General features: G+C 48.4%; 4 protein-coding genes across 4 annotated transcripts; 3 read left to right on the top strand and 1 right to left on the bottom strand.

Annotated features, from left to right (window-relative positions):
* Positions 1-120: 120 nt before the first annotated feature.
* J7337_004873 (uncharacterized protein) lies at positions 121-686 on the bottom strand (the record flags this gene model as incomplete). The annotated part of the gene is made up of 3 exons (XM_044822561.1): positions 121-150; positions 196-507; positions 555-686. The coding sequence occupies 3 exons, from the start codon at positions 684-686 to the stop codon at positions 121-123; spliced, it is 474 nt and encodes a 157-aa protein (XP_044683894.1).
* Positions 687-1,172: 486 nt separating this feature from the next.
* Positions 1,173-6,209, top strand: SWR1 (swr1 complex component; the record flags this gene model as incomplete). The annotated part of the gene is made up of 2 exons (XM_044822560.1): positions 1,173-3,402; positions 3,427-6,209. The coding sequence occupies 2 exons, from the start codon at positions 1,173-1,175 to the stop codon at positions 6,207-6,209; spliced, it is 5,013 nt and encodes a 1,670-aa protein (XP_044683893.1).
* A 2,231-nt stretch (positions 6,210-8,440) lies between these two features.
* J7337_004871 (uncharacterized protein) lies at positions 8,441-9,288 on the top strand (the record flags this gene model as incomplete). Its single annotated transcript, XM_044822559.1, has 2 exons — positions 8,441-8,846; positions 8,891-9,288. The coding sequence occupies 2 exons, from the start codon at positions 8,441-8,443 to the stop codon at positions 9,286-9,288; spliced, it is 804 nt and encodes a 267-aa protein (XP_044683892.1).
* A 671-nt stretch (positions 9,289-9,959) lies between these two features.
* Positions 9,960-13,004, top strand: J7337_004870 (uncharacterized protein; the record flags this gene model as incomplete). Its single annotated transcript, XM_044822558.1, has 1 exon — positions 9,960-13,004. One exon carries the CDS (start codon positions 9,960-9,962, stop codon positions 13,002-13,004), a length of 3,045 nt encoding a protein of 1,014 aa, XP_044683891.1.
* Between the last annotated feature and the right edge of the window lie 1,267 nt (positions 13,005-14,271).

Here is a 14,271-nt window from a genome sequence, read left to right as displayed (position 1 = left end):
AGCCATTTGTTAGCCATATCATGTCAGTTCGCTTAACCATCAATTGCTGGTACACAGTTCTAACATCCATTGAACTTAATCCATTGAACCATTCTTTCTTATGTACAAATGAGTATTTTCTCAAGGTTCCTCATCACCCTCCATGCGAGCCTATAACCGTTAGCATACGAACATCCAATATCCCTGACCACTCACCCTTGTAGCTCCAGGGCCACCAAGCTCTCGTTCCAGACCACCCTCAAACTCTCGGGGATAAGCAGGTCGATCGGGATAGTTGAGGTAGACAACTCCGGTAACGCTCAGGAAAACGGCGATAAAGGTTCCGACCATGACGGCACCAGGACCAGCGGTAGTCCAGGTGTACTCCCAGGGAGAAAAGATTCCAAGAACATCGTTATCCTCGTGGATGGGTTCACCAAAGTTTCGTCGCTCCTGAGGATCCCACCAGCCTGCATGAGGGTCACGGAACTGTCGCTTGATTCGGGGAGGGTTGATGTAGCCGCCATTCTGAGAGATTATCAGCTTCGTTCCACCTCGTACCCATCATCACTGACCATTCCGGGGTCCTCGGCCTCACTCAATCTGGGAGGCTCGGGGTACTTCTGGTCAATGACCTTCTTGTCGGTATACTGATCGGGGAGAAAGGTTCGGCGTTGGATCGTGGGAAGTCGTCGAGCAGCTGTCATGGTGCTGCGCAGGGCCGAGGCCCGCACAATTCGTTGAGGGAGCATCTGAAAAGTTAGCGATCAATTGAGCATGTCCCCAAATCCACCTGGCAGCATACCTCGGCCGAGTGACAGTGTCGCGGCGACCAATTGCTCTGTGACGTGATGTGATGCTCGTTGAAGCTTTAGCCAATGGAGGCTGTGATGATTCTCAACCGAAAATTGGGCCTCAGGCATCAAAAAGCGCGTTCGGGCCATTTTCGGTTAGCTCATTTAGAGGTCCAGGGGCGTGCATCTTCGATTTTCCCCCAGCTCAAAAGTTTTGCTGACGACATTGGATTTTACCACTAAATTCCACACAGTTCGCCCGCAAAGCATCTGAACATGTGCAAAACTTGTATGAATATCCGCTGAAGCGCTACTATTCTGTAGACATTAATTCGACCCCGCAAATGATAGCTTCGCAGAGAAAACGCCCCCTGCGTCCACTGTCTCCACGTTGCGACTATGCCCGAGACCGCGTCGCCCGCCAACGTGCTGCCCAAGTCGAACCCTGATGCCATCAAGGACGAGAACGCGCCCGAGGCGCATGTCAATGGGGATGTCGCGTTGAACGGGATGACTAATGGTCACGATGAGACGAACGGCGATGCATCAGAATCACAGCCTAACGGTCATGTCCATGACGATGAACGACCTGCAAAAAGACGACGCACACGAGAATCGACACCTCCACGTACGCCAAAAAAGATAAAGCCCGAGTCGCCACCATGGAAGAAGATATCTGCAGACGGCCCAACGTCATACACGGAAAATGGACGTCGAAAATCGGGCCGCATCAATACACTCCCAGTCGAAACAAATACAAAAACTCGAAGCACGAGACGATCCGGCGCAAATTCCAATGCTTCCAAACCAAAGGCAGAAATTCAGTTGACTAATGGCAACTCGAGAAAGATGCCCAACGGTTCACACAAAGCTAGCCCCGCCACCAAAGCTCCCTCGAAGCAAACACCCGCGTCGACTCCAAAATCTTCAAAAAAGCCTACAGAAACCCGACCCTCCCGTTCCACCCGACGTCGAAGCCCTCTTCCAGAAGCCTCGACAAGATCGAGAAGATCTGCACGATTTAATGATGTTAAAGACGACATTCAAGAGCCGAAAAATGCTACCAATCGATCGCCCCGCATTAAGTTACGAGTCGGACGATCTGGCGATATTCCTCTAGTGCATCCCGATCAAGTCCGAAAGAAACCCAAGATTAGTACGAACTTTGAGGACTTTTGGGCTCGAGCTGGTGACATCCCTGTTGAGGACGGTGGACTCTTGGCATCTGAAGATGGCCCACCTTATACAGATGAAATGGCTGCTAAGGACGCACGCACCATTCTTCGAATTGAACAAGAAGTTGAACCTGGTGGGCTCCTCTCTCAAGGGCGCTGCTCAGTATTTCTCCCGGAAGCAGAGGAAGAGCCGCCTAGGCAATGGGCTCGACAAGACCACATGGTGAAGGCTATGATGAACTTTCGAAAACTGATGCTGGCTGAGCAACAACGACATCGATTGACCGCGAAAAGGGTGGCCGAGGCCTGTCGAGACGAGTGGTTACGGCGCCAACCAAAGTCAGAAGAAGAGATCGAGGCGGAACAAAGGGCGATATGGATATCTCGATATCGTGTTGTGGTGAAGGCACTTTTCGGTACCTGGGAGAATGTTCGTGCTGAAGTCAATCGTCGACGGTTGGCCGAATGGGAACAAGAAGAGCAGAGGAGAGTCAAGGCAGCTTTGAATGAAGCTGTTAACCTTTCTGAACAGAAATTGCAAGCCCGGAGAGCAGGGTTGGATTCCGAGCAACTTTCTGAAGAGGAAGAGGATGGATTCGATGATCTTAGCGACGACATGAGCATGGACGACGACGACGATGACCTTGACTTGGCGTCGGGAGAAGACGGAGATAACGAAGACGATCCCGACAGCGATATAATGTCATCAGATGAGGAAGAGGGTGACGAAGAGGAGGATCTGAAGGATGTAGGTGATGAGAACTTGACACAGGAGCAGCTGCGCGAGAAGTATGCCCATATACCAGAACTCGAAAAGCCGGATGCAGAGACACCGATCACCGAACCAAGCCGCGATGACACTGATGCAGTTGACACTGCCCAAGCAACCGCGGAAGAAAATGCCGATACCAGCGACGAGTCTGTTGATATGGATGATGACATGGGGTCTACCGATATGGATAGTGATGAGGAGGGAGAGGACGAATCGGAAGAAGAGTCTGATGAAGATGCTGGAGGTGGTCTGCTGGGACTTCTTTTTGGCAAGTCGGAGCTGAAGAAGATGAACGATGAAGCTGCGACAGAGGAGCCAACTGAGAATGGGGATACTGAGATGGTTGACGCCGAAGAGTCAACGCCAAAGGTCAATGGCGAAGTTCAAGTTGAGGATGCTTCTGTTGAGAAGCCCGAAGCGACAGAAGTTGGAGGGGCTGCAGATGTTGAACAGAAAGCCTCAACACCGGCACCAGAACCCAATGTACCCGACGCGGCGACTGAGGATGTACCGGTTGATGTTGATATCATCACTGAGGCCCCCGCGGAGGCTTCCACGCCACAAGACACTGAGGTTGTCATGACCGAACCTACCGAGGAACAAGAATCCGCACCAACTCTACCCTTGGAAAACCACAGATCGGCATCGGAACAACCAACTAATCCTCCCAGTCGTGCACATAGTATGTCTCCCCCTCCTACATCAGAAACCAAGCCATCTGAGCTGGACACGGCTTCTTCTGGGGAGATGATGGTAGTAGACAAAACTGGACCAAGCCGATCTGTTTCACCAGAGGCATCATCAAATCACAAAATTGATGTACCTTTTCTTCTTAGAGGCACCCTACGAGAGTATCAGCGCGACGGACTGGACTGGCTGGCAGGTCTTTATGCCAACAGCACCAACGGTATTCTTGCCGATGAAATGGGTCTTGGCAAGACGATTCAGACTATCGCACTGCTTGCACATCTAGCATGTCAGCACGAGGTATGGGGACCGCATCTTGTTGTAGTCCCTACCAGTGTCATGCTCAATTGGGAAATGGAGTTCAAGAAATGGTGCCCTGGCTTTAAAATTTTGGCATACTACGGATCTCAAGAGGAACGAAAACGCAAGCGACAAGGCTGGAACAACGATGATGTGTGGAATGTTTGTATCACCTCATATCAGCTTGTTCTTCAGGATCAGCAAGTGTTCAAGCGACGTCGCTGGCACTACATGATCCTGGATGAAGCACACAACATCAAGAACTTCAAATCTCAAAGATGGCAGACTCTACTTGGCTTCAACACTCAAGCCAGGCTACTACTCACAGGCACACCTCTCCAGAATAACCTCACAGAACTTTGGTCGCTCCTCTTCTTCCTCATGCCGGCTGAGAATGGCGTTGGTGGTTTCGCCGACCTGCAAGAGTTTCACGATTGGTTCGCAAAGCCTGAATCGCAAATTCTTGAGAGTGGGAGAGAACAGATGGACGATGAGGCACGAGCTATTATCTCGAAGCTACACAAAGTTCTGCGACCATATCTACTACGACGATTGAAAGCCGACGTCGAGAAGCAAATGCCTGCCAAATATGAGCACGTTGAGTTTTGCCGACTCTCCAAGCGACAACGTGAGCTCTACGATGGATTCCTCTCACGGAATGACACCAAGGAAACACTCAACTCTGGCAACTATCTCTCCATCATCAATTGTCTCATGCAACTACGAAAGGTCTGCAATCACCCAGATCTCTTTGTTGACCGACCAATCATGACATCCTTCCGAATGAGCAAGTCTGTCGTTTCAGACTATGACTTTATCGAGCAAAGGGTACAGAAGCTACTTCTTGATCCCAAACCCATGAAAGATGTCAGCCTCGGCTTTCTCAACCTCATCCCTACTCAATCCGAATCCCTCTCCACCACACAAGCCGAGCGAATCTCACAACTTAGCTCTCATCGAATATTAATGGACCTTAAAGAGGCTCAAAGAACCCGTGCACACCAAGCAAACGACCACCTAGATCCTTCAACAGTCTCATCGAACATCGCATACTTGGAGAGTGGCGCAAGGTGGGGACGTTTTGAAGAGCTTCAACATTGCGTTTACCTCAATGCCTTACGCCGCCAGAAGAAGCCTATTTATGGCAAGAACTTGGTAGAGTTATTGACTATTGGTACCGATAAGAGGCCATACAAGCCCCGCCCCAAAGTCCCTCGTATGGTAATGTCTTGGTTCGAAGAGGAATCGAGGCTCATTCAGTCCATGATACCGACCGTCAATCAGCGTGCCGACAGCTTCAAGACGACTATTGAGAAGTTCTCATGTGTTACACCGGCCGTTGTCACCAGAGACATGGATCAATTTGTCCTCGGTCGTAAAGGAATTGAAGCATTCACAGATGAAGACCTCAAACTCTCGAAACCCGTTCGATGGGCACCATTTCTACCCAAAGAAGCGCCGCCCGATCCTTGGCACGAAGGGCGCATGCGACTCAGTATTCAATTCCCCGACAAGCGTCTATTACAATACGACTGTGGAAAGCTCCAAGTTTTGGACAAGCTACTGCGCAAACTTCAGACTGGTGGTCATCGCGCTCTCATCTTCACACAGATGACCAAAGTCCTGGACATCCTCGAACAATTCTTGAACATTCACGGGCACAAATATCTCCGCCTGGATGGTGCTACCAAGGTGGAACAGCGACAAATTCTCACCGACCGATTCAACAATGACCCGCGAATTCTCTGCTTCATCCTGTCGACTCGATCGGGCGGTCTCGGCATCAACCTTACAGGTGCAGATACCGTCATCTTTTATGACCAAGACTGGAACCCAGCCATGGACAAGCAATGTCAAGATCGATGCCATCGTATTGGACAGACTCGCGATGTACACATCTACCGTCTAGTCAGTGAACACACAATTGAAGCCAACATTCTTCGTAAAGCTTCACAGAAGCAAATGCTGGATGATGTGGTCATTCAAGAAGGAGAGTTCACTACCGACTACTTCAACAAACTCTCTGTACGAGACGTCCTCAGCGACAAACTCGACACGAAGAGCGAAGGATTGGATGCTGCAGACGCCGCCCTGGATAGAGTCCTCGGCGGCCCTGACACCAGTTCTGACCAACGACGAGTCGGTCGGGCGCTCGAACAAGCAGAAGACAGAGAAGATGTTGCAGCTGCCCGTGTCGCAGAGAAGGAAATCCAAGCAGACGATGCTGACTTTACGGAAAAGCCCAGCAACAATGCTTCCGGCACATCAACAGCGCGACAAGGCACACCCGCCGGCAAGTCTGTTCTCGACGGCGCACTCGATGACCTCGACACACCTCAAGTGGAAGAAGAACCAGAGTACAACGCATGGGGCCACAAAATGCACACCATCGACGACCACATGCTCAGCACAATGGCAGAGCAACTCAAAGACACGAAACTCGAACTGCCCAAGGATAAAAAGAAAGGAAAGAAGAAGGGCAAGGACACACGCAAACGATAATAATAGTCAGCACTCACGAAAAAGAAGCATTCTTGTATACTAGTATCATCATCATCATCATCATTCGGGCGAAACAAAAAACGGCGCGCCGGCATGACAGAACATTGCAGTTTTTGCTTTGGATTGTAGAATTTGGATCATGGTTAGTGGCGGTAGAAGGCATTGGAGTTTGGGGAGAGCAGGGGGGCGCGTGGTATACTAGACTTGTAAAACTTTGATGAGAGAGAATGAACAAAACATAATTGCTGCTCTGACTTTGGGGTCTGTTTGCCAAGATGTGAGGATCAAACTGTTGCTTGAGTGATTTGCGACGGCCGCTAATTCCCAGAAGCAATGGATTCTAGCGATTGTTTTTGGGCTGCCGTAGCAGGGCGGACTGAAGATGCTTCTCACCGCAGATTGGCATCAATTCTGAACCAGACATTTCCACTGCGCGACTGAGCTATTATTCACACTCTCGTCAGATGTGAGCGAAACAGGGCTGGGCACAGCCACGCCCGCTGCAGCAAAATCTTCAGCTTCTCATCCAGGCTGACAGTGGAGGTTACAGTCCCCGGGGGTTACAAATGTTATTACAGGTACTTAGATTAGTCATTCTCAGTAGCCAATCTATGCTAATCACTCCAGTATTATCTCTATCTGTATATAAGAATAATTATCTCTTATTGGTCTTCTTTAATTCCATTGTGGCAAAAAATACCTATTTAAATCGCGGAAATGCACATTTGTAACCCCTGGGGACTGTATCCAGGTTCTGCAATAAGCGAGTTTTCTCTAGAGGGGCTGCGGGGAGCTACCCCACCAAGTCCCAGCTCTGCAACCCCAAATGGTCTAGATTGGCCGACATGCAGTGAGCATATTGTAGGTAAAATATCAAGCTTTATCGTGACGGCTGATAGTCAGCTTACTTACATTGTCTAGATGATAAATAATTGGGTCATCCGAGGGGACAAGGCTTAAAGAACGGTGTTGCCGAATTGCGGCTGACATGATCGGGATACTACTACATGAAAATTCGTAAAGTTACCATTGATTATCACAGCATAAGAAGATGACAGCCCGCGCACATAATTCCACTTGAAGAGCCCGAACCAAGCTAGTCACATCCAAGACCCAATACTCAACCATCATGGACCTTAGTGTAACCCCTGCCTACGAGTCATACTCAAACCGGCTCGACCCTCATGACGAAGTCGGCGATGACTACGGTACAAAGACATTTCATACGGTCTCCGATCAACATGTTCTCCTCAGGAGGCGTCGTGCGCGGAATAAGCGTCGGGGTGCTTTCGATACCGTCAGACTCTGCCTGCGCATCTTGATCCTTTTACTCGATCTGAGTATTCTGAGTTTACTTATTCATGGAGTTAATGTTTGGGATAAATCTGGGAGTAGAAATGAGGATGGCTGGAGAGCGGTCAACATGTTCTCGACTTGGTTAATGCTGGCAATTGCAGTATTTGCATCCTTTGTCCAGGTAATAGCCATAGCAGCTCATCTCAGCCTTGTGAGTTTATAAAAGACCACCTAAAGCCCTTTCACAATATTCTAACATCAGGATAGCCCCAATCATTGCGTGACGGCTGGGTACATACTGTCGCCGTGCTGGCTAGCTCTAGTACTGTGATTGCAGCTTGGGTTATTGCAACTATTTACCTGATCATCGACAAAGAAGTGCTTCAGAGTAACAGTGACCTATGGTCTTGGTCATGCCAGAATAGGTCGCGGCAAAGCTGGGCAACTCTATGTATAGAACTGGTAAGAGAATCCTCGGGCTATTGGTATTTTAACCATTACTGATACTGTCAAGTCCTATACATTTATTGCCAGCCTGGTTGTTGTAGTCTTCGAGATCGCTGGCCTAGCTTTATATATCATTTCGCTGAGGGGGTATATATTGTTGGAAAGTACAGCAGGGCTAGCACAGTCTATTAGTAGCCAACTGCTTTAACTTATGGGAATAATCATGCTGGTGGTGGGTGGTGATCCTGCTGCGCCTCACGGCCCGCACAGCCACGGTAAGGCAGGACCAACAGGACGAGGTACTCTGTATAAAACACGCAGAACCCACTCGCTTCTAGAAGGTTTTCGGTGTTCTTTTAACGTTAACAAATGACGCTATTCCCAGCTTGAAGCGATACATTTCCACGCAACATTAATTTGCACACAGCCCAAAACACAGTATTTCTCATCATTCAGCATCAGCCCTCAATTTGTAAATTCATTTTAAAATGTCTTCTTCCAAAGCCACAGACACTCCCGCAGAAATGCCCGAAAAGGTTCCCGACCTCCCCCCATCATTCCAAGAAACAATGGCCTCACCACCGCCAATGTTCCAAACCCAATTCGCCTGCATGACCTTCAACATGTTTGACCGCATCCGTCTCATCAACTTCACAGAAGCAGAAGTATCAGCCATCAAAGAAGTCGTTGCAGCACGATGGCCAGCTGGTATCTCACATGTGCAGCCCTACGGGGAGTCAATGGAGTTCAGGCTTCGCGGAAGACCTTGGCTGCATAGGTCTGGTGGGAATGATGATTCGAGGAGATTGATGTTGAGAATTCTGGAGAAGTTGTTTGATATGGGGTGGGTGTTGCAGGGGGCTATGGAGATTACGCTCAAGTCTGAGAGCAAAGGTATGTTCTCTGACTATTTTATATGAACTTAACTAACATATCAGATTCACTTATCTTTAGAAAGCAAGATCCCATTCCACCGCCGTGCGACTGGATCTGCATATCATTCGACAACAGCGATAAACTCAAGATCATAGACTCACCACCCAAAGACCTCACAGACGCGATCTTACAGATCTTTGGTCGTGATGTAAGACGCAAAGAAATCACACCTGACCGCTTCAAGGCACATCTTGCAAACATGCCATGGAATCCTTCAGGGACAGACACTGTCCAAACGAGGATCATACTGCTCAAGTTGATTGAGACGTTGGAGAGATGTGGATTCACGATTTATGCTACGATTGGGTCGAAGGGGGAGGATGAGGAGGGTGCCCAGGATTTGTTGGTATGCCAGAGGGTGAAGGGTTGGATTCCTGGGGCGCCGATATGGCACCGGTAGATTTTATATTTGTCCTAGTTCATCTTCTCGACCAGGCCACGAGCAATAAGCTTATCTGTTGGAATTCTTCGCTTCTTCTTGTTCAAAAACAACTCACGTCTCCGTTCCTTGTTCCGCTCGATGTCGGCTTCAGCTTTACGGCGCATGCTCGCCATCATCGTATTGATTGTCATGTCTATCCACAAATTAGCTATGAATCTCATAATACAGTGCATTGATGACTTATTCTTGATAGCCCATTCAACGCGTCTGTATCGCAGCAGTCTGAGAAGAGAGAAGGCGTACTGGCGGAAGTGACTGGAAGTCGGTCAGGGAGCCAGTGGTCGTCAGGATCTGAGGATATAGCATCCTCGAAGGTGAAGAAAGGGTGTCAAATAAACTCAGTAAAAGGTATCCTAAATTTCTGCAAATTTACCCAAGTCTTTTTTATCAGTTAGGATCAAGGTCCTGAGTTTTCTTTCCTCGCCTAGAGCTTTAGTGTATTTCAAGTCCGTGTCCGTGTCCGTGGCGCAGTAGGAAAAGCGGCCAGAAATGCAAGGATCACACTCCGCAGCTAGAAATCCTACGGAACTCGGCAGATATAAGACCAGCCAAAGCCCCTGGTTTTCTCTTTTAACCTCATTTTCTCTCTCACTTCAGTTTGGATATACACGCTAGGAAACACATTCATAATGGCGCCGAACCTGAAATCAGTCGTTTCCAAAAACATTCGCGACCATACCACAAGAACAGTACTCAGAAAAGCCCTAGAAGAAAGAGATGGAAAGATCTTGGACCAATCACCAGAGACTGCGGCTATGATCCGTGATTGGGAGAGTTTCGGCGAGAAAAGGGGAAGACAAAGTCTCGAGACTGTCGATAAGGCCATACAAGAAAAGAAACCAGATGTTGATAGTATGACGGATGAAGAGCTGAGTCGAATCAGCATCCGTATTTCTTCCGTTGAGGAAGAATCTGGAGACCAGTCGGATGAGAAAGTCAAGGACGAAGAGACGGCCAAGTTTGATCAGTATAAGCATCATCAGTTTATACAAAGATGGGGGTTGTTTCAAGACTCTGATGGCCGTGATGAGGAGTGGTTTATTCCTGATCCTCCTGTTCTTGAACAGACGGATGCTGAATATTTGTGCGATATGTGTCGACACATTGATTTCAGAGTGCTTCTATCTCAACGAGGTCTACCGGGAAATCAATTACCAGGACAGTCCCGCATCTCTGTGTATGGCATTCCCAAGGTCATGGATGAGGATAGCCATTGTTCCTTCTGCAGATTGATCCGGAAGACGGTTATTCAGGATGGGATACTCGCGGATGTTCATCCTGATGATTGGCCAGGGATGCAGTTGAGTATCAGCACCTTGGACGACGGGCCGGAGTTTGCTCTAAGGCTGGAAGTAGAATTCTCGGATCTTGACCATTCAAAGGTTTCAAGATTTGTGATACATCCAGTGCAGAGCGAGAGGAGTCAGTCAAAGCCTCTTCAGGGTCTCGTGGTTCAAAATGATGCTGCTGATATACTTCGCCTTCGACAGTGGCTTCAGGCGTGCAACAAGGATCATAAATCAGCAGAAACTGATTCTACTGAATATCTAAAACCTCTCATGGGCACGCTACGAGTTATCGACACCGTCGATAATTGTGTGAAGGAGGTCGATACACCATGTGACTACATCTGCCTTTCTTATGTCTGGGGGACTGGAAGTCAGACACAGTATACTACCCAAACAAAAGACCAGCTTAGCAGACCTGGAGGTCTAGGTAACAGCGTCGAACTTCCGCAAACTATTATTGATGCTATCAAGGTCACGAGAGAGCTCGGTATCCGCTATATTTGGATCGATGCTTTATGCATCACGCAAGATGACAAGGACGATAAAGCTAGGATTATTACAAACATGGGGACTATCTACGCCAATGCTATGCTTTCAATCATGGCTTCTTCCAACGTCAATCCCACCGACGGACTACCAGGCGTTAGAGTTCTTCGATCAAAAGAGCAAAGCATAGAACAGCTCCAGGGACTCACTCTTGCCGTCGCATTCCAAGATGCCAGACAAAGATATTTCGATATCGAAGATAACCTATGGAACACTAGAGCGTGGACCTTCCAAGAACGAGTCCTCTCAAGACGATCAGTTTACTTTACCGACGCTCAGATGTGCTTTGTTTGTCCCCATGGAGCCTGCTTCGAAGACACTGTTCCTGTCTCTGACCCAATTTCATACACGATCACGCCTTTCAATGACCATCTCCAACTGACATCTCGAGTCCACAACCTATGGATGCGTATATGGTCAGACCCAACCCAGGCCGCGTATATCAACAAAGCTTTCGCAACAGAAGATGACATGACGATTTTTATCGGCGAAGATCCAACTACCAGCGAAGCTTCAGAGGATGGTGCTCCGTTATACAAATCAAAGGCTATCCCGAGCTCAGATACAATCGACGCACCTCTTATCAAGGGGTATACACTCTGGGAAGCGTACGCTCACGCTGTCGATGCTTATACAAAGAGAAACATGACGTGGCAATCCGACGCCGTGAATGCCTTTATCGGTATTGCAGACCTTATCCGCTGCGGCACAAATACCAAGTTCTGGCACGCCATGCCGGAATTTGCTCTCACAAGATCTCTCTTATGGTATCCCAGAGAACCCCTTTCTCGAAGACGATCACCAGATGGAAAGATTTTGTTTCCCAGTTGGACATGGGCAGCTTGGCAAGGGCACGTTACATACCGTGGCAGAGGTTTCCATAACGCTGTGTGCTATGCCCCGGTCAGCATGATAATGTGGCTTAAATCAGCTACTGTCGACGAATTCATGGAGACGTTTGTGCAAGTGGAGAGAACGCAAGAGGAAATTGACGAGAAGAGACGTCAAGCTGAGAATTCGCGTCTATTGCTGCACAAGACTGATCTTTGGTCGCTTTTGCATATTGACTGCTACGAGCATGGATGGGCGGTTGAGCACAATGAGGACCGAAATGAACATCTCTTTATGCATGAGGCGTATCCGGGCATGAAATTTGAGTTTCCGATTAATCTTCCTGACGAGCCTATCGTGGAGTTGCCCTTCGAAGATACCTTGTACTTTCGTGCCAAAGCGGTGTCGGTTCGACTATGCGAGAAGCCCTCTGAGTCGTATTTGTCGTCACCTATACAGGACAACTTCATCCAGATAGGAGTCAACGATGAAGACAGGTCAGCCAGTAACCGTCGACCGTGGCAGCGTATCCTCTACCATCAAGGCTATCGCGCTGGGAGCTTGAGTCTCAACGTTTCGCTTGAACAGCTCAACATCCCTTCGACGGCTGAAGAAGTCCAGGATTCTCCAGTAAAGTACATCCTCGTGGCCATATCTCGCGACAGTCTCTCATACGTTGCACCTCCACCCATCGGGTGGGAGATGTACTGGGATGGTGATCCGATGAGAATGCAGTATGAAATTCTCCAAGAAGAGTGGCTGCAAAGAAGACGCTTGCCTGATACACCTGATGAGAGCGTGAAGCCAAGTACTGAGAAGATTAATGAGACTGGTGATCCGCGATGGGATATGGGTCGGTTTGGAACCACCAGTGTGCTGGATGTTTGTAATGTGCTCTTGCTCAGAGAAACGAGGGATGGGATATCGGAGAGAGTTGGCGTTGGGAAGATCAATTACTCGGCTTTCTTTGCTGCGAAGCCTGAGCCTGATGTGTTCTATTTGAGATAAGTTGGTCTAAACTCATATGAATTAGTCTCAACTCATCAAAATTGATCTCAATTCCTCAAGCCATCATCCTAAGAAGGGAATTTAGCATTCGGACTCTTCGCGTCTTCCAAGCGACGAGAGAGTCGGGGAGGCCGCTGCAGGTAACGTCCTCCTTCTCCTGGATCTTCAGCTCACAGGTGGCTTCAACCTTTCAGCAAATATTCGCTAGAATTTCTTTGATAGACATTGCTTTGACTTCTATACACAAATTACTTTTGAATGCTCCAACGCATTCTGTTGCAAAACCTGAGAAAGAAAATCTACCAAATGTTGTGATTCAGGATGCGGGGGGGGGCCAACTGGCTGCAGCTGAGGATGCATTATCTTCGCTGGCTCATTTCGTTGTGCCAGCCATCTATTTTCTCACACGGCGCCTCTTGGTAGGTGGCTCCGAGGCTTCTTCTTCTTCGTTCACCTCCTCTCTGATTCGGCAATGGCATTCTAGTAACTAATTAGTATAAGGCTTTTAGATAATACATAAGTAGGTATAGGACTTATAATACCTTCAATGGTTTGCAAGTACGGCCATTGATGGTCTTGATTTTGGACGTAGAGTCCAGGAGGCTACTATAAGTTACCTCCTCCTTCTGCGTCTCCTCCTATTCGGCTTGATAGTACGACGGATGTTGACCAGGATTTCTCTGATCGACATGGCTTGTATATCTGTATATAACTTAGCTATCAATACCTCATCCAACGCGCTAGACTTACTGGCGGCAGTGATTTTCGGTCGGACAGTGGCCAAACTGTTGGGGTCAGAGTCCATCTCCTCGTTGGGATATGTTTCGTTAAAAAGGAAAAGTTTGAATAAGTCAGAGAACTGAATACGACAGTAGACAAAAGAAGATGGCCCTGGCGTTAAAGCTAGATCTGAGAGGAGTCTAAACATGAGGTTGTAAGGAAAACTGGCCAGTGACGCCAAATGAAAAGCTTGTCGCGCTTAGAGGGGCAGTGAATCAGGGACGTTCTATCTACGGAGTTCCTGTCACTGTCTTCCAGTTTTACCACGAGAAAGCCTCCCCGGGCTCAGACATATTCAATATCACGTGTTCAAGCATCGTGTCGTTTTTCCTTCTTTTAGTTCTTCAAATTTCTGCCTCTCTCTTTCTTTATCTCTCAAATAAACCCCGAGAACGAAATGGCTGCTGCTCCTGGTTCGACTCTCACCATCACTGGGCCTGATGGCCGACCGCAGCCCGTCTCTCATTCCCCTTCCTCCTGCGGCAGC

Source organism: Fusarium musae, chromosome 3 (genome assembly GCF_019915245.1).
Source record: "Fusarium musae strain F31 chromosome 3, whole genome shotgun sequence".
Lineage (NCBI taxonomy): Eukaryota > Fungi > Ascomycota > Sordariomycetes > Hypocreales > Nectriaceae > Fusarium > Fusarium musae.
Note: the sequence above shows the minus strand (reverse complement) of the source record. Positions and strands in the feature narration are given on the sequence as shown.